At 39.3% G+C, this 19192-nt stretch overlaps 3 protein-coding genes and 1 long non-coding RNA gene across 6 annotated transcripts in view; 2 read left to right on the forward strand and 2 right to left on the reverse strand.

Moving 5' to 3' along the window:
- Window positions 1–263, forward strand: part of SHB (SH2 domain containing adaptor protein B) — a 148289-nt gene extending 148026 nt beyond the window's left edge. For both annotated transcript variants that reach the window (XM_082468686.1, XM_082468685.1), the window contains exon 7: window positions 136–263. The gene's annotated coding sequence lies outside the window, so the exon portion shown is untranslated. The remainder of the gene's footprint in view (window positions 1–135) is intronic.
- The window catches only part of LOC309663979, a 141282-nt gene that overhangs the window by 64517 nt on the left and 57573 nt on the right, over window positions 1–19192 (reverse strand). The gene's annotated exons all lie outside the window — the stretch shown is intronic.
- On the forward strand, window positions 136–14162 carry SLC25A51 (solute carrier family 25 member 51). 2 transcript variants are annotated; one of them, XM_082468752.1, is made up of 2 exons: window positions 136–258; window positions 9634–14162. In XM_082468752.1, exon 2 carries the CDS (start codon window positions 9674–9676, stop codon window positions 10562–10564), a length of 891 nt encoding a protein of 296 aa, XP_082324878.1. In that variant the 5' UTR covers window positions 136–258; window positions 9634–9673; the 3' UTR covers window positions 10565–14162. The 2 variants fall into 2 exon arrangements, with proteins under 2 accessions (XP_082324878.1, XP_082324877.1); XM_082468751.1 differs by lacking the exon at window positions 136–258 and adding an exon at window positions 265–410.
- Window positions 11295–19192, reverse strand: part of DCAF10 (DDB1 and CUL4 associated factor 10) — a 57666-nt gene continuing 49768 nt past the window's right edge. The window contains exon 8 of the mRNA XM_082468672.1: window positions 11295–18823. Within this exon, the coding sequence (XP_082324798.1) occupies window positions 18782–18823 (42 nt within the window). The 3' untranslated portion in view covers window positions 11295–18781. The remainder of the gene's footprint in view (window positions 18824–19192) is intronic.

Raw genomic sequence — 19192 nt, forward strand, 5'->3', positions numbered from 1 at the left:
TGTGAATTAGGTAAACTGACTACCCTGCTCAAGAAAAAAGGGAATATAGGCACACAAGATTAGAAGTGTTTTTTTAAAACAACAAGTGCTTTATAAGACTATATAAATAAACCAGACTTTTTTTTTTTCTTAAAGGAAATCCAGTTATCAAAGTTGACTCCAGAAGAGAGAACCTAACAGACCTAACAATGGAAGAAATTGAGAAAGTTATCAAAAAGCTACCATCCCCCAAAACACCAGTCCCAGATGGTGTTTCAGGTGAATTCTTTTAACTTTCAAGAAAAAGATAATTATAAGATTTAAATTGTTCACCAGCTTAAAGAAGGAAAAATGACAGATTTCTTTTACAAAGCCAGTGGGACATTGACACCTGAACTTGACATGAAGATAGTACTGAAATTGGAAACTTGGTATGTTATGAATAGTGATGTGAAATTTTAAAATTTTAAAATAAAATGTTAGCAAACTGTATTTAGTGATACATTAAAGGAATATTTCACTGTGGCCAAGTAGGATTCACCTCCATATTGCAAGGGCAAGAAATACACAAATGTATACACCAAATAAATACATCAGAAAAGAACAATAATAATAGTTTATCCTTGTTGAGCCACCTACTGTGCTGTAGACTACTTTCCTGGGTGCTTCACATGTATTAATTCAGTTAATTGGCTGGCCTATGAGGTAGGTAACATTCTTATTTTATAAACGAGGAAACTAAGCCACAGAGACATTGAGTAACTTGCTGAAGGTCACACAATAGATTTGTAGCGGAGCCAGAATTTGAACCCAGGCAATTAACTGTATCTGTTAAATGTTACACTGGCTCTGTTTCCAGTATCCGTATGATCTTCTTAGTAGCTCCGTAAAAGCATCTGACCAAAGTTCAAGATAGATTCCTGACTTAGTGGCAGTGGAAAGGGGTGGAGGTGGTAGTAAAACAGGAATCAATGTATATCCCTCCTGTGTTTGGAAATTCTAGGAGACCCTTATTATCAGTTGACCATTAGTACTAGAAAAATGGAATCCATTTTTAATGGGAAACACAATTTCCTAGTAAGTAACAGGGGGCAGGGGCTTCAATTATAATTGCAGATATACTGATTCTTAGAATGAATGCAGAATGAAGTTTTGGGAGTTATAGTGTAATTTGTCAGATGAAATTATATGATAGTACTGGGAAGACATGCTCCACTTCATGTTTGCAGAATAGTCCTAAAGATGGGCAGGGATAGATGGCAAACAGGGAATATTACTTGAGAGGGAACAAATTTTATATGGGCCAATTGATTAGTGAATATTTTTGTGTCATGATGACTTGTTTCCCTCTGTAAACTTGAAACTGCTAGGACTTGGATTATGAACACTCAGATGACAAGAACTTCCTCCTCAAACCAAAAGCTGGTGTCATGCTTCACAGTTAATCCCTGTGGAGTTGTCACAGATGTCAAAGTATAAGGATGTTTACTATTACCATAATTTAATTTTGTTCAGGAGGTATATGCCAATCCAATAAGAAGAAAGGATGCATACTATAAAGGAGAAGGCAGAATTATTTGTGATATATAGTAGAAACAAGCAAATCCACCAAAAAACTGAGAAATAGAGGACTATTGGCTGCTTCTAACTTTAATACACAGGAATTGGTAGCTTTTTCATATGCAGACAAAAAGCAGTTAGAAAATTAATTGGAAGAAAAGAACCCTTTCATAATAGGGACTGAAAAGGTAAAATACCTTTGAAGGTCTACATGAAAAAATTTTAAATGCTAAGGTTTGTAAAAAGAAACAAACAGGAAGATATCACATCCTTGTAAAGTAAGGTACAATTTTTTTTTTAAGGTTCAATTTTGAAAAAGTGACAGTACTTTAAATTTATAAAGTCACTTCTGCTATAAAATACCAAGATTTTTGGGAGGAATATGACAAAAATACACTAAAATTTACCTGGAAAAGTGTGAGAGCCTGGAAAACTGGTGATTCTGACAAGAGTAAAAGGGAAAGCCCTACTAGATGATGAAATCTATTCTGATGCTACAGTAGGTTAAAATCAGTTGGACCTAGAGAAGAAATACCAGGCTATTGTGGAACAGAGTGGAGTGCAGAAATAAATGCAGATGTTTGTGAGTATTTAGATGATGCTAACCAGTGAGGAAAAGAAGGCTCATCAGTCAGTTTCTAGGCAATCTCTTATCTTTGCTTCATTCCTTATACTGAAATTCCAGAGAAATTAAAATACAGATGGTAAATGAAACCATAGAAGTTGTAGAAGGAAGCATGGATTACTTATTTATGATTTTAGAATAACGAAGGCCTTCTATGAAGGACACAAAACCTAGAAGCCAAGATCAGTAGATTTCATATCCATATTAGGAACTTCAGCATCACAAAAATGATACAAAGTAGGGAAAGTATATGCCACAACTTGATTAATATAACTAGGATTGATTTTCTTCATGCACAAAGAAATTTTCCAAATCAACAAGGAAAAAAAGTGCCTACAGAAAAATGGATAATGTGAAATTTTACAGTACTAAAAGAAACTCAAATGGTGAATAAAAATGAAAAACGCTGAATTTTATTTATGTATGTATATATGTATGTCTGTCTGTCTGTCTGCGTTGGGTCTTCATTGCTGCGCCTGGGCTTTCTACAGTTGTGGCGAGTAGGGGCCACTCTTTGCTGCGGTGCATGGGCTACTCACTGCGGTGGCTTCTCTTGTTGCAGAGCGCAGGCTCAGTAGTTGTGGTGCACACGGCTTAGTTGCTCCGTGGCATGTGGGATCTTCCCAGACCAGGGCTCGAACCCATGTCCCCCACATTTGCAGGCAGATTCTTAACCACTGTGCCACCAGGGAAGCCCCAGAAATTACTGTTTAATACCTGGTGCTGGAAATGGTAGGGCAACTGGGACTGGCATACACTTAATGGAAATATAAATCACAGTAAGTTTTCTGGGGGCAATTGGCCGTAGCTATCAAATTAAAATGTATTCCTGGGCTTCCCTGGTGGCACAGTGGTTAAGAATCCTCCTGCCAATGCAGGGGACATGGGTTCAAGCCCTGGTCCAGGAAGTTCCCACATGCCACGGAGCAACTAAGCCCATGAGCCACAACTACTGAGCCCGCGTGCCACAACTAGTGAAGCCTGCACGCCTAGAGCCCATGCTCCACAACAAGAGAAGCCACTGCAGTGAGAAGCCCGCACACCGCAACGAAGAGTAGCCCCCACTTGCCACAACTAGAGAAAGCCCGCATGCAGCAACGAAGACCCAACGCAGCCAAAAATAAAAAAATTAAATTAAAAAAATAAATAAATAAAATGTATTACTGTTTGAGCCAGCAGTCCATTCTAAAGATTTACCCTACAGATAAACTTGTGAGAGTTCACCAGGTGTAGGTACAGAGTTGCCCGTTGCAGCATTGTTTAAAAGGAAAAAAGGAAAAAACAGTGACCATAAATAGGAGATAGAGTAAATTACATGTAATATATCCATTCAATAGAATACTACAAAACCATTCAAAGCATTGTGATATCTGCTGTTGTTAGCAGGTTTTTAAGCACATTGTTGTACACCTTTTTCACTTAGTGGTGTGTTCTTTTTGTGTATTTTTTAAATGATGTATAGGTTGGTGGGGATGGGATGGAGTGTGTGACTAGAGTCAGACTTACTAGGTAAGGAGCCTTTGGCAGTAGTCAGGCAGGAGATGAAGAGGACCTGGGTTGGGACCGTGAGCCTGGAGGAGAGGATGTATGTGTATTTAATTAATTTACAATTTTATTTTCCTCTTAAAAAAATATACATCTTTTTTAAATGTCTTTTTTTAGTTTATTTTATTGAAGCATGGTTGATTTACAGTGTTGTGTTCATTTCTGCTGTACAGCATAGTGATTCAGTTATACATATATGCATTCTTTTTCATATTCTTTTCCATTATGGTTTATCACAGGATATTGAATATAGTTCCCTGTGCCATAGAGTAGGACCTTGTTGTTTATCCATTCTCTATATAATAATTTGCATCTGCTAATCCTAAACACCCACTCCATCCCTCTCCCAACCCACTTCCCCTTGGCAACCATAAGTCTGTTCTCTATGTCTGTGAGTCTGTTTCTATTTGGAAGATAAGTTCAAGTTCATTTGTATCATATTTTAGATTCCACGTATAAGTGTTATCAAATGGTATTTGTCTTTCTCTTTCTGACTTGCTTCACTTAGTTTGATAATCTCTAGGGTCATCCATGTTGCTGCAAATAGCATTATTTCTTTTTTTTTTTTTAATGTATTTATTTTTGGCTGCGTTGGATCTTTGCTGCTGCGCACGGGCTTTTTCTAGTTGCAGCGAGCGGTGTCTACTCTTCATTGCGGTTCGTGGGCTTCTCATTGCGGTGGCTTCTCTTGTTGCAGAGCACGGGCTCTAGGTGAGCGGGCTTAGTTGCTCCGTGGCATGTGGGGTCTTCCTGGAACGGCTCAAACCCGTGTCCCCTGCATTGGCAGGCGGATTCTTTTTTTTTTTTTTAATATAAATTTATTTTATTTTATTTATTTTATTTTTGGCTGCGTTGGGTCTTCGTTGCTGTACGCGGGCTTTTCTCTTGTTGCTGCGAGTGGGGGCTACTCTTTGTTGTGGTGCACAGGCTTCTCATTGTGGCGTCTCTTGTTGGGAGCACGGGCTCTAGGCGTGTGGGCTTCAGTAGTTGAGGCACACGGGCTCAGTAGTTGTGGCTCGCGGGCTCAGTAGTTGTGGCGCACAGGCTTAGTTGCTCCGCGGCATGTGGAATCTTCCCGGACCAGGGCTCAAACCTGTGTCTCCTGCATTGGCAGGTGGATTCTTAACCACTATGCCACCAGGGAAGTCCTGCTCTGTTAAATGTATTTTTAATGTGTAAATTTAATGTGTAACTTTTTCTAAAGTAATATACATTTCTTTTGTGAATTTTTGTTTAAATGATTCATTTGTTGTTTTATTGGATCTACGAGCAGCCCAGCTCCAAGGATTCTGGCCTCTTGGTGAAGCATATTGGTGACTTCATAATCTAACTGCTTTAATACCTGCCAAAGTTAGAAATAATTCCTCTCTCTGAGCCAGACCTTCCTTTGATGATTTAAATTGCAGTGGAACAAATTTTTAGAATGTCAGGGGACAGTTTTTTTACTGTCCCTTTATTCCCCATCATGATAGTGCTAAGCAGCATTTAGAGACAAGTCCCACTCCTCCAGCCTCTGCCAAAGGTGAGGTTTATTCAAATGAACACAGAGTTTTGGTGCCCAGGGATAGTGTGGCTGCCCTGGTGTTGGGGGTGGACAGTGAAAGGTTGGGGCTCTGGTGCTGTCTAGTTCTACAGGTGATAGCGGGGAGAAGATTCCTGACCCCTTTTATTACCTTCCTTATGGCAGACTTCAGGCCTGCAGTAGTTTCCAGGCATAATTCTTCTCAACTGAGGGCATGTTTATCTTTTCTAATAGAAATGTGATAGCAAGCCAGCTCCAACTGCAAACAAAGAGGCATTGGGCTGGAGTGTACAGATGTTACATTTTCTTCTTAATGTAGTCTGTCTTCTAGGAAAAGGCACACAGATCTAGGTGTAACATGCTTAGGAAAATAATGTTTCTATTAGCTTCACATGAGAAAGGAAAAAAATAGTACATAGTAGCATCAGAGGGTCTTGGGATCATCCTTAGGGTCTCTGGTAATGCAGGTCCTAGCCTGCTTTTCCATCATTGTCTGCCACCCATCCATCTCGCACCCACATTAAAGCTCCAGCCAGACACCCTTCTCAGGGATGTGATGCCGCTGCTCCTTTGACACGGGGCCTACACCTTAGCCTGTGCTGCCTTTGGCTAAAATGTGCCTCACCCTTAGGTGCATCCAGAGTCCTATTCACCTTTCAGAGCCCTCAGACCCCTCTGTCTTTCCCTCCAGACAGCTAATTAATGACCCCTTCCTCTGTGGGGCCTTTATACCTTCTATGTATTTCTGTGGTTGCATTTACCACACTGTGGTCCAATTGTTTGCATGTCGTATCTCCCGAGGCCAGCGTCCTTTTATCTCTAATCTCTGAACGTTAAGGAGTTGAATAAGTTGGTTGAATTAAAATCTCTTAGTATACTGAGGAGGCCAGTGTAAAAGCAGGCAAAGAAGAAGAAATTCCCAACAAAAGTAAATGAAAGTCTTCTTGATAATGTTATCCTGTAAGTCTGAATGAAGCAAATACAACAAACAGTACAGTGCCCACTGTGTCCCCAGAACAGCAGTGGGACCTGGTGCACTGTACTCTTCAGCTGACTTCTGCCCCAGTGTGCAGGGTGGGTGGCATTGGCCCGTTAAAACTGTGGAAACAGCCTCAGAGAGGTACAGCAATTTGCCTTTGTTCACTTGGGAACTTTGTCACATCCTTCTGTCACTGTTGGCCTTGTCCTGATTAGACCTTAGTTTTTTCAGTCTCCAACTTTTGAAAACAGAGTAAATTGAGACAAATTCAACTTGAAAAATATAGAAAAGGAAAATACAGCACTATTATGAAATTAGAAAATGTAAACTACTTATTTTGGCTTTTCTATATGTATATTGATAAAAACAGGATTGTGCCATGTCAGTAAAAATATTCTCCTTTATTTTTTCTTCTGTAACACTTTATTGATCAAAAAAAGGACTCACTGCTATCTGAAACTTCATTAATACTATTAAAAATTCAAAATTAATATACTGAACCTTAAATATAAATACTCCTTTATTTTTAGTACCTATATGACATCCCATCAGGTGGCTACATCTTAATTTATGCAGTGTGTCCCTTACTGTTGCGCATTTAATTTTTACTCCCTATTTCTGTTAAGAGCATTGTAATTGTCCTATAGTTGAGTCTTTGTCTACCTCTCTTGTTAATAATTATTTCCCTAGGCTATATTTCTAGAAGGAAAATTAGAGTCGTGTATGTGTGTTCCATATTTTATGTTACATGTCTGTGGCTCCTGCACATATAAGTTCCTCAAGAACTGATGCTTTCTGATTATGTGCCTCACTCTGCTCTACCTTCACATGATGACATTTCTCTTTAACACCTTTTGTCCTGATGCTTAGCGGTTTACAGCAGCGTGTGTGTATGGGGAGGGGGAAAAAAAGGAACTTGTTTTTTGTTTGTTTTTGTCATAAGTCAAAGAGCTAGATGGTTTACCTGACTTATTTTGTTCTTATTTATTTATAATTGAAACTGTGGTTAAAAAAAAAAAATCAGGGACTTTCCTGGTGGCGCAGTGGTTGGGAGTCTGCCTGCCAATGCAGGGGACACGAGTTCGAGCCCTGGGCTGGGAAGATCCCACATGCCGTGGAGCAACTAAGCCCGTGCGCCACAACTACTGAGCCTGCGCCCTACAGCCCGCGAGGCACAACTACTGATCCCACGCACCACAACTACTGAAGCCCGTGTGCCCTAGAGCCCGTGCTCCACAGCAAGAGAAACCACCGCAATGAGAAGCCCGCGCACCACAATAAAGAGTAGCCCCTGCTCGCTGCAACTAGGAAAAGTCCACGCGCAGCAATGAAGACCCAACACAGCCAAAAAAAAATTAATAAATTTAAAAAAAAACTAAAAATAAAAAATCGTAAGATTTACCATCTTAACCAATTTTAAGTGTAAGTTCAGTAACATTAAGTATATTTACATTGTTATGAAACAGATCTCCGGAAATTTTTCATCTTGCAGAACTGAAACTATACCCATTAAACAATAAGTCTGTTCCCACCTCCCCCAACCCTGCTAACCACTACTCATCTCTCTGAATTTGACGAGGTTCCTCATATAAGTGGACTTACACGGTATTTGCCATTGTGTGACTGGCTCATTTCACTTGTCCTCAAGGTTCATCCGTGTTGCAGCACGTGACAGGATTTCCTTCCTTTTTAAGGCCACATAATACTCTGTTGTACGTACATACCGTGTTTTGTTTATCCACTCGTTCATCAGTGGACACTTGGGGTGCTTTCACCTCTTGGCTATTTGTGAATAGTTCTGCTGTGAACTTGGATGTACAAATATCTCTTGGAGACCCTACAATAAATTCTTTTGGATATATACCCAGAAGTGGGATTGGTGATGATATCATATGGTAGTTCTATTTTTAATTTTTTGAAGAACTGCCATACTGTTTTTCCATAGTGGTTGCACCATTTTACATCCCCACTAACACTTGTTATTTTCTTTTATTTTTTTTTAATAGTAGCTGTCCTAATGGGTATGAGGTTTTCATTTGCATTTCTCTGATAATAAGTGATGTTGAGCATCTTTTCATATGTCCGTTGACCATTTGTACATCTTCTTTGGAAAGTGTCTGTTAAGTGCTTTTCTTGTTTTTAATCAGGTTATAGATGACTGGCAAGGAATGATCTTGCCATTTTAGAAAGCAGATGTATTCTAGGGGTAGGACCTTGCCTTCATTCCACTCAGTGGGCTAAGCCTGTGTATTTAGGCTTCAAATCTTTTTCAGCATGGTCTGGTACGGCCACTCTTTGTCCCAGGGCAGCCTCCCAAAGTCATTGCCATCTGTGGTATGACAGCAGGAACATGAACTCTGGAGGCAGACTTCATTTCAAGATGCCAGCTCCACCAGTTACTAACTGTACCTTGGATGAAGATGAGTATTGGTTTTTCCATTTGTAAAACTGGGAAAATAATGTTTACTTTATGGAGTTGTTTTGAGCATTAAATATGTGAAAATTGTGCTTAGTATATACCTGCAGGCCTTCCTTGACCCTGTTCTCCCAGCCTCCACCTCACAAAGTATATGCTCACTGTCCCTTACCTGTGTTCCCATAGTATATATTTATCATAGAAGGTATTACACTGTGGAGTGATTGTGTACCTTGACAGAGCCTTCTGTTAGATTGCAAGTTCCTTGTCTTTGAATCTCTAGCACTTAGCAGAGGGCCTAGTTTACAGTAGATACTAAGTAAGTGTTAGTGAACAGAATGACTGAATGTATGTCTTGCTATTTTATTTCTCATGAGAGGACTTTGTTTCAGAAGGATAATAGCATGTACCATTATGTAGTGTAGGCATTACATATGAACTAGTCCAGTGGTTCTCAAATATTTTGGTCTCAGGACCGCTTTACACTTAAAAAATTTTTGTGGACCCCAAAGAGCCTTTATTTGTATGGATTAATATTCATGGTCTTAGAAATAAAAACAAAATTTTAAAATATTTATTAATTCACTTTAACAATGATAAACCCATTACATGTTAATATAATCAACACATTTTCATGAAAAATAATTATTTCCCCCCTAAAAAATTAATAAGTATGTTTTACAGTTTTGTAAGTCTGTTTAATGTCTGACTTAAAAGGTTGGTGGAGTCTCATATCTACCTCTGCATTTGTTCTGTTGTGATAAATTGTTTTAGTTGAAGTATATGCAGAAAATCTAGCCTCACATGGATATGTAGTTGGAAAGGGGAGGACCTCCTGGACTGCTGAAAGGACCTCAGGACCTCCAAAAATACTTGAAGAAATACTGTTCTAGTTTAAAAGGGAAAAATGTAATAGAGTCCGGAAATTGGAGGAAGGATTAGGGGAAATTTTCATATGTTTAGCACTGTATATAAAGGTTTACCTATTATCATTTTATTATTTGTAGGTTAAAAAAATCCTTCCTGAAGAAGATCTTAAGCAACACGATGGATTCAGAAGCTCATGAGAAGAGGCCACCAATCCTAACATCTTCAAAGCAAGATATAGCACCTCATATTGCAAATGTTAGTGAAATGAGGCATTACTTGTGTGGCTGCTGTGCGGCTTTCAACAATATAGCCATCACATTTCCCATTCAGAAGGTCCTCTTTCGGCAACAGCTGTATGGAATCAAAACCCGGGATGCAGTACTTCAGTTGAGGAGGGATGGATTTCGAAACTTGTATCGCGGAATCCTTCCCCCTTTAATGCAGAAGACGACTACACTGGCACTTATGTTTGGTCTGTATGAGGATTTATCTTGCCTTCTCCGTAAGCATATCAGTACCCCAGAGTTTGCAACCCGTAGCCTGGCCGCAGTACTTGCAGGAACGACAGAAGCAATTTTCACTCCATTGGAAAGAGTTCAAACATTGCTTCAAGACCACAAGCATCATGACAAATTTACAAACACTTATCAGGCTTTCAAAGCATTGAAATGCCATGGAATTAGAGAGTATTATCGAGGCTTGGTGCCTGTTCTTTTCCGTAACGGATTCAGCAATGTCCTTTTTTTTGGCCTTCGAGGTCCCATCAAGGAGCACCTGCCCACGGCAACAACCCACAGTGCTCATTTGGTCAATGATTTTATCTGCGGGGGCCTGTTGGGTGCCATGTTGGGAATCTTGTTTTTTCCAGTTAATGTTGTAAAAACTCGCATGCAATCTCAGATTGGTGGGGAATTTCAGTCTTTCCCTAAGGTTTTCCAAAAAATCTGGCTAGAACGGGACAGGAAGCTGACAAATCTTTTCAGAGGTGCCCATCTGAATTACCATCGGTCCCTCATCTCTTGGGGCATAATTAATGCGACTTACGAGTTCTTGTTAAAGATTATATGAAAGAAATGAGTTAAGTGCCATTAATCAACTGAATAGACCTAAGAAGAATGCAGTTTGGCCTTGTTTCTAATTGGCCAATACAAGTTGGTGTTATAAGTCCAGGGCACAATGAATTACGGGCAAAGCTGTTTTTCTTAAGCACCAACAAATGCAGAATAAAAGGTTTCAGTAGGAAAATTTAAGGTTTTTGGGAGTTTTTTTGGGGGAGGGTGTTCTGTTTGTATTTTTTTAGTCATTATCTGAGAACTTTAGGCTAATTGCCTGGTTAATAGCTGTCTATCTGATGGCTTTTGACAAGGAAACTACCAGCCAAGTTACATGATTCTTTTTTCCAAAAGTCTTCTGTATTGAAGCATAAGTGGCCATGACCAGTCAGAGAAAAGGCTCTTAGGGTCCCATGATTTCTCAGGCTTACTTCTATTACTCCATTTCTTCTCTGCTTTTAGGAGGAGTTACAAAGGGTAGTTTTTGTTAACTTAAATATATACATGGTAGGACAAAGGAGCAGAAGAGAGAAGAAAAGCAGCTTATTATGTGTAGGATTTTCATGATAAATTGTATTCGTTTTGAAACTAAGCACCTGTTGGGATGGTCATTATCCAAATTAATTCTCTTTAGACGTGGTAGACTAAAGCAACTAATGACATCTCCCATTTTGCTTTCTAGGGTAGAAAGTTTTCTCTGTATTTCTCAATATGACCTTAAACCTTCCCAAAATATTTTTATATTAATTTCACTATTTCGTTGTCAAAAAATGTGGAGACTTAAATTTTGTTAAAGGTGTTTCATCCCATTAAGAAGGTTCATATTACAGGTATCCCCCGCTTCTCCAGAGTTTCCTTTATGCCACTTCGCTTTTACAAAAGACCTATATTAGTACCTGTTTTCACTAACCAAAAGAAATACGAAGATGATTTTTGCTTTTACAAGAAAAGGTGATTGCTTCCTCACTCTATGCCATTTCGGCTTACAAAAGGTTCCACAGGAATTCGGGGGAAACCTGTAATTGCATTACAGATCCAATTCAGTTTAGCTCAGCTTCTTTGAATTGTTCTTGCCAACTTAGTGAAGAGCTTTGGAGTTTTGGTATTTTTTCCTTTGAGTAGTAGTTTGTCATAGTCAAGTATCCTGTTCTCTTGAAACTCTCTTTAAAAAAACAACATAATGCTTCCATAAAATTTTATTTTGGAAGTCTATTAATAGAACCTTAGATTTTTTTTCTGGTTTCTAAGTGTTCTGGGGAAGGGGAAAAAAACTCAGGATAGCTTTCACCCCACAGTGTTAAGCTGTCTTTTTTATTTTACTCTTGGAAATAGAGACTTCTTTTATGATCTTTACGTTTTGGGAACCCAATTTTACCATTTTATCATTTAAACAGTAAGACAGTTTGAGAGGATAAAACCTAAATAAAAGATATTTGAAGGGTTAGTTTTAAATTCTAGAAGTTGGTGATTGGTGGATAGTATACTTATCCCTTACCTAACAGACAAAAACTTACTTGTCAAAGGAATCAGATTTTAAAATACTTTTTCCCAGATAAATAAGGCAAAGTGACTCATACACCAGTTGAATAACTAACACAACATACGAGACATCCTAGAAAAGTGGTTTATCAATCTTTTAAAAATCCACATCTGTAAGTATGTAGTTAAGATTACCTTCCAGCATCTGACATGGAGCAGAGCACATGGGTTTTATTACCAGTCTTTCATCATTCTGGGTAATTGCATGTGAATATGTGCACATGCTGACCAAAATAAAGTCAGGGTCTCAATGGTAGTTTACTCAGTTTCTGGACAGATAGTCCAAAAAAGATGTTTACCTCTCAGTGCAGGGTGGCTGGTCAAATGACAGGAACGTCCTCCTTCCAGCTGTGAAGGATTAGGAGGCGTTGTCGAGCATTTGCCAGGCAGTCATGAAGCTCACTAGCTTTACAAAGGCTCTGTTTGACAGCGTTGTGCTGGAAATGGCAGTTAATTCTAGAAACCAAGATGCAGATGTAAGGATTTGAGAAAACGAGAATTTGACACGAAATAAATGAGAGTAGCATCCTTTGGCCTATGGAATAGAGTCAGGATTTCAAGTGGGTTGAGTTTCAGGAATGAGTGGCAAAGGCACTGTGGTGCCTGACCCCCTCGCTCACGTGTGTGTCCAGCACTTCTGGGCATATCTGAGTGCTCAGCATGTGGCTGGTGAGTTAGCCTGGGGTCACACGCTGACCCTGGGAGTAGACTCCACTGGCCTTCAGTTCCACAGGGCTTCCTTTTGCCTATACACTCCATGTAGGTGATAGACATCTAAATTCTAAAGCACTTTTGTGAAATACAAGTGAAGTGAGAATTTGAAGGAGGATGCTTCCTTTTCTGCTATCTCAAACGTGGCATTTACAAACAAATATTTTTTAATGGTTTTAACTCATATTTTTTTGATTTCTTTGTCACTTTTTACAGCTTTTGAAGACCAAACTGCAAATAACGTTACCAGGGTTGGTTTTATGTTGTCCTATATTTTCTTAAATTTGACAAAAAACTCAACAGAACTTGTGGTAGCCAACAGCTTTGTCTGAAATTTAAAAGAAATCAAAATGTGTTATTAGTAAGGAAGAGATTCTAACTATTGTTTTTGCCTTCAGCGTGAACTAGTATGGTAATAATTTTGAAAAGGCAAACATGAGTGAATAACTTTTATCTGCAAAGCTTTAAAAGTGGCCTTTCTGTTACATACGTGGCACAGACAGCTCATGAGCACAGGGCACTTCTGGTCTTGCCTCCTATACTTCATTCTGATGCCACCAGAAATATGTTATGGATTCTATACTTAACACCCTTAGAGTGGTATGAGCCCTCAGGACTGTACTACAGAGTAAACACAGCCTCTATATGGTGGCAAATGTATGTGTCTTTGTTTCATTTATGGTTGGAGACAAAGTTGATGCTTTTGTCTCAATAGTCAATATTCATCTTACTCTATGGTTGGTTATATAATCACCTGCTATATATTACGAACTGTGCAATGAGACAGAATTGTGCATATATAATCATCTTTGGAGACCTGAAATTCCCTGGCTTGATTACAGTGGTGATACTCAGTTATAAGGCTGTACAAACCTTAATAAGAGGATAATGGGTGGTACTGGAGGGCTTCATGGTAAGCCAATCATGTTGACCAACACTGTTCAGTGTAGATGAAGTACTGTCATGTGAGGGGCATGCAGTCAAGATGGAAGCGAGGTGGGAGATCACATTTAAAGAAAGGGTAAGCACTCAGACTTGGTTTCTTTTAAAATAGTCTTTGTTTTCTCATGTGCTTATAAATGTGTATCAAAGACTTGAATAGGCATTCCCCTTAAATCTGAGGATTTTTAGTTTTTAATGCTGTCTTTTTGCCTAATAGTGAATATTTGCTTGCCTAAATGGCTCCCAAATTGTGGAGGAGTCTACATGTTTCCTTTTTTAAAGTTTCATTATTAAAAGTGGTTGTTTTTGTTTGATATTTTGAGTTTTGTGACTATATGAGTTTAAATGAAATCTGTTAAATGTTTCAGAGTTAACGTGTTTCTTTTGGTATTTCTGATTGGAATAAATTTTTTTTAAGTCCATTTTTCTGATCTTCTCTTGTGGTTGGGTTAGGGTTAGTAGCACTTTGCTTTTTGTGGTAGATTAGTCTATTAGTCTTTTTGTTGGTAAAACATTCAGCACACTACTTTGACTATTAGTGACTTCACCTGATAACTTTGTAGGTAGAACAGTTCTTCATTTATCCATTTTGTTTGGTCAAGAGGAGTTCCAGATAAGTGAATTTTCTAGATAGGTTAACTACAAAGCATTTTGTTTTTTAAAGGTTGTTCTCAAATGAAATAAACTTTTCCCTACTGAGTATAAACTGTTTTGGTAAATTCAGTACATCAATACTTTCTGTTGTAATTATGTACCTTCAGGTCATGCTTACCCCCAAGCTAAATGATCTGGGTGTTTGTGCATTTTGAGTTTTTTATATCTGCTTTTGATTTCATACTGCTTGTTTCTGTTAGGAGACTGAAATCATATTAGCTACACTGTTGGTTTACACATTAAATTCTCAGGTGCTTCCTGACTCTAGGGATAGTTGAGGTTGCCTGATGAGGACCACCAAGTAAGGGAGCAGTTGCCATATAATGCTTCTAAAACACTCCTGTTTTAGAAATTTTTTTAGAAATTCAGTATAAAAGTGAATATCCTGAACTCTAGAATTCATAAAAGGGGTTTGACACATCATCTGATGAAGTGTCATTGTAACCCGTCGGCAGAGGGGAGTAGAGAGCATTTCTCATGGTGTGACGGGGGAGGGGCCGGAGGGAGGTCTGCTAGCTGCAGTGCCTCCCAGTCCCCAAAGGCTGGTCCCAGCTTAATCCCTTCAGCGTTTAGTTTCCAGTAGGGAACTTTTTCTCCAGATGAGTATATGTGATTTTGAAGTAGAAATTGAGGATAAAATAGGATTTATCAAAATTCTCATCTGCCTTCAATCCATTCTTCATATTCCTATCATTTCTCTAGATGAAACGATCCAGGTCCTGTCTCCCTTGTTGTCATCTCCAGCTAAAACTGCCCTGCCCAGCCACTGCCGTGGGGACTTCTGTACTCTCTAGCCTCCCAGCCTTACCCATGTGGAGTCCCGCTGCACTGAACCCTGCACTCTCCCCTGGTTCACGCAGTAACTCTTACTGAGGCCTTCAGATCTCAGCTCAAATGTCACTTCCTCGGGGAAGCCAGCTCACACTTTAAGGACCAAGTCAGGTTCCCCTCTTACATATTCTTGTGCTGCCACATTCCTGTGCTGTTTTCATAGCACTTACCTGTTTTAATTATATTGTCATCATTTGATGCCTTTGGCCCTTTTGAATGTCAGCTCCATAAGGCAGGGACTCTGCTCTAGTTTCCACAGTTTCAAGTTCCTGGCACAGTGCCTGACACCTTGTAGATGTCTGACAAATGTTTCTTTAAGAATCAAAAGAGTGAAGGGATGCGCGAGTATTTAGGATCACAGCATTCTGGAATATCCTGTCTGACTTTAGTTCCTTGATGGGTCATGGAAGTTGTTTCAGAAACAAATTTTAACACTGCTTGGGCTGCCACAATGAAATACCATAGACTAAATATTTAGGCTTAAACAACAAGATACTTCTCAGTTCCAGACACTGGGAAGTCCAAGATCAAGGTGCTGGCAGATTTGGTTCCTGGTGAGAGACCTCTTCTTGGTGTACAGACTTCTGTGTCTTCACATGGCAGAGAGAGAACCTCTTGACCTCATCTAAACCTAATCACTTCCACAGGCTGCACTCCAGATACCATCACACTGCGAGTCAGGGCTGCAACCTGCAAGCTCGGGGTCGTGGGGGACACAAGCATTCAGCCCATAACATACATGAGCTAAATGATGAGGCTCTTCTTTGCTCTCCTCTTTCATGTGTAACACTTCGCTATCTTTTTTTTTTTAATTTTTATTTTATATGGGAGTAGAGTTGATTTACAATGTTGCGTTAGTTTCAGGTGTACAGCAAAGTGATTCAGTTATACATTCACCTATCCTTTACTCTCAGAAATATCCAGCCAGTCTGAGACAAGTCTCTGTACGAGTCAGGACTCCAATGTACAGGCTCCAATTTTCTTATTGCACTGTTTGTGAATTGTGGATCTCAGCTGAGTGAAGCTGACCAAGAAGGACAAGAAGAAAGTATTCCTTAAAATAATCAGCGTGTCATTGCTGCTTTGTTACTGTAGAAGTGCCATGAAGGCAGTGGCTTGTTTTGTTTAGAGGAGACCACCTCAGTAGTTGCTTTACCTTTCACCATCATCATTCAGTTCAGGAACCAGTCATTAGTCAGCAGTGGCTTGCTCCTTACAGAGTACACCAAAAAGGGGGAATGCATTTAGTTACATTGAGATGCTATATACCTTTTTGTTTCAGATGATAACAGGGAAAAGAAACTAATTTCTTTCAAGGGTCATCATATCTATAGTAATAAGAGGCACCTGGTATATAGCTTTCTCCTTTCCTGTTGGTAAAAAGGAAGCCTCCAAACTTTCCTTACCCCTCTCATACTTTGCTGAAAAAGAGTGATTAAACAAATTTCGAGGTTTTCTTGGGCTCCCCACTTCTCACTCCCCACTGAAAAAGAGCCATAGAGTTTTCAAGACAGATAATAGGGAAAAGTGGGTATGCAAGGGATCCAGGTACTTTTCATTTGTAATTTGTGTGTAAAATATGAAGGTAACGAGTGAAAAGGAGTTAGGAGGTGAGGGCCTAAACTTGGAGATACAATGGGTGTGATAAGCCTTGAGAAAGCTAAGGCAAAGTCCAAGAAGATTTAAAGCTTTGCTGTTGCTGTTTGGAGCCCTTCAAAAATTCTGCCACTTGTGGTCCAGGAACAGAAAAGCATGGTGTTTTTATGTTTGGAAGCAATGCTAAATACATTTGAATGTGTATCAACTCAAACTAGAGAAGAAAACATCCCTAATTTCAATTTGTACCTTTTATGGTTTATTTTGTTTAGCAGATTTGCCTTACATCTGCTCAGGACTGTAAAGCTGCCCTTTTAAGGACAAATCATTTCGAGTTATAAGATTCCAGGCTTGTGGACTACACAGAGCATTGGCTGCCTGTGACAAGTTCCTAGGTAAAACCTTAAATTTCCCATGATTCCCTACTGGCTCCCAGGCTGGATTAGGTCTCCTGTGGCACGTGATGACTGTCTCAACTCCAGCTCTCTGGCCAAGATGTTTGTGCTGTATCCCTCAAGACAGTGTGAATGCCTTGAGGGCAGGGGCTGTCTTTCTGATCTTTGTATCCACGGACTAGAGGTTCTCATAATACCTATTCAATGAATGAATCATACTCTGATCCCAGGTGTTATCTTTATCACTATTATTTTCCCTGTTTCAGAGACACTGAATTTTTTAGGAATTTGTCTTTTAAAAATCATCATGGAGAACACATAATGTCTGATTCCATTTATGTGAAGTTCTAGAAGAGGCAAATATGGTGGAAAAAAAAAAACCCAGTGGTTAACTCTGGGAAGGGGCATGAAGGAACTTTCTGCCTCTGGGGTAACGGTAGTGATCTATATCTTGATAAGGGTTTGGGTTACACAAGTGTATACATTGGCCTAAGCTTATTTAGCAAACATACTGTTAATATTTGTGCGCTTCATTGTATGGAAATTTTACAACAGAAAAATATTGAACTTTAATGATATGTATTGCTGAGGAGTTTTAAAAGGATGGGTACAGATATCTGCAATTTATTCATCAAAATACATCAAAAATTAAGATGGATTGATGGATGGATAGAATATTGGATAACTGATAAAACAAGCATAGTAAAGTGCTGACAGTAGAATCTTGTAAAATTCTTTCATCTTTGCTGTATGTTTGAACATCTCATAATAAAATGTTAAGAAAAATCATTAGGGTGTTTATCACAATATTTGATGTCACGATATATTGAGAGACTCAGTTCAGTTCTTTTAGTATGCTAGTTATTCTAGACTGCCATGAAGTCATAGGATACTACAGAAATACCTGCTAGAGGGGAATACAGGCCTATGGCATATTACTAACTTATCCTTCCCACTAGTCCTAATGACGTGGTGGCCACCTCCTCTCTCTCAAGCCCAGAATACACACCAGATTGTGACAGGGCTGGTGAGTAACATGGTGGCTGATGAGCTGATGTTTTTCTTAAGTCTGCCCCAAAAGTGAGTGGTCTACTCACCCCTGAAGTGACCAGGGTAGGGATCATGATTTTCCCGCCAATACTCTGCAACTTTCAATAAAGGCCAGGAAGTCCTTCTTTTATACATGCATTTATTATGTACACACACAAACCTCTTCAGTAATAACTGCCTAAGAATAAATACAATGTATTCAGAACAGATCTGATACTTTGTATTTAACTTTTATAAAGTAATCCTTTTACAGTGAAATTTGGATCCTTCATTTTACCCAAAAACTAATCTTTTATAGTGATGGGCTTTTGCAAGTTAATGTAAGCACAGCAGCCTCATGTACCCATAATTTAAATAGCTTTCAAAGGAGACAGCTGTTTCCCCCCAAAAAGGGTTTAAAAGCTATTCTGAGTTGTCTGTGCTCTGCTTAGAGCTTCTGTTGTTCCTGTTTCAAATTTGTCCGCAGCAGTTGGAAGCTGTTTGGAGCTCACAGCGTGTTTCTGTAGCGGCTCCTCTCATGGAGTTAGAAGATAAGGCACACGGCACCAGGTCTGTTCCTGAGAAGATAAGATGATCTTAGTGTAATTAACTGCTCAGTAACTTAAATACCATTTAAAAATAGGGAAGCCTTAGCTCTCGCTGAAGGAGGATGGTGTAGCTGATGGGATGCATGGTTGTCCATCTCTCAAGCTCCAAAGTTAATATGTTCTCCAAACAGGCTTTCTTTATCTTCACAGAGATCCATGGAACTGTCATCCATGAAAAATCTAAACCCTGACTGCATTTTCTAAATCCCTAGTTCTCAAACTGTGGTCCCCAGACCTACAGCATCAACTGGGAACTGGTTAGAAATGCAGAATGGGGCCTCCCACCCCAGACCTGTGAAATAAGCAGCTCTGGATGTCAACCTAGCAATCTGTTTTAAC

The sequence above is a fragment of the Balaenoptera physalus genome (assembly GCF_965194825.1).
Source record: "Balaenoptera physalus genome assembly, chromosome: 7".
Taxonomy (NCBI): domain Eukaryota; kingdom Metazoa; phylum Chordata; class Mammalia; order Artiodactyla; family Balaenopteridae; genus Balaenoptera; species Balaenoptera physalus.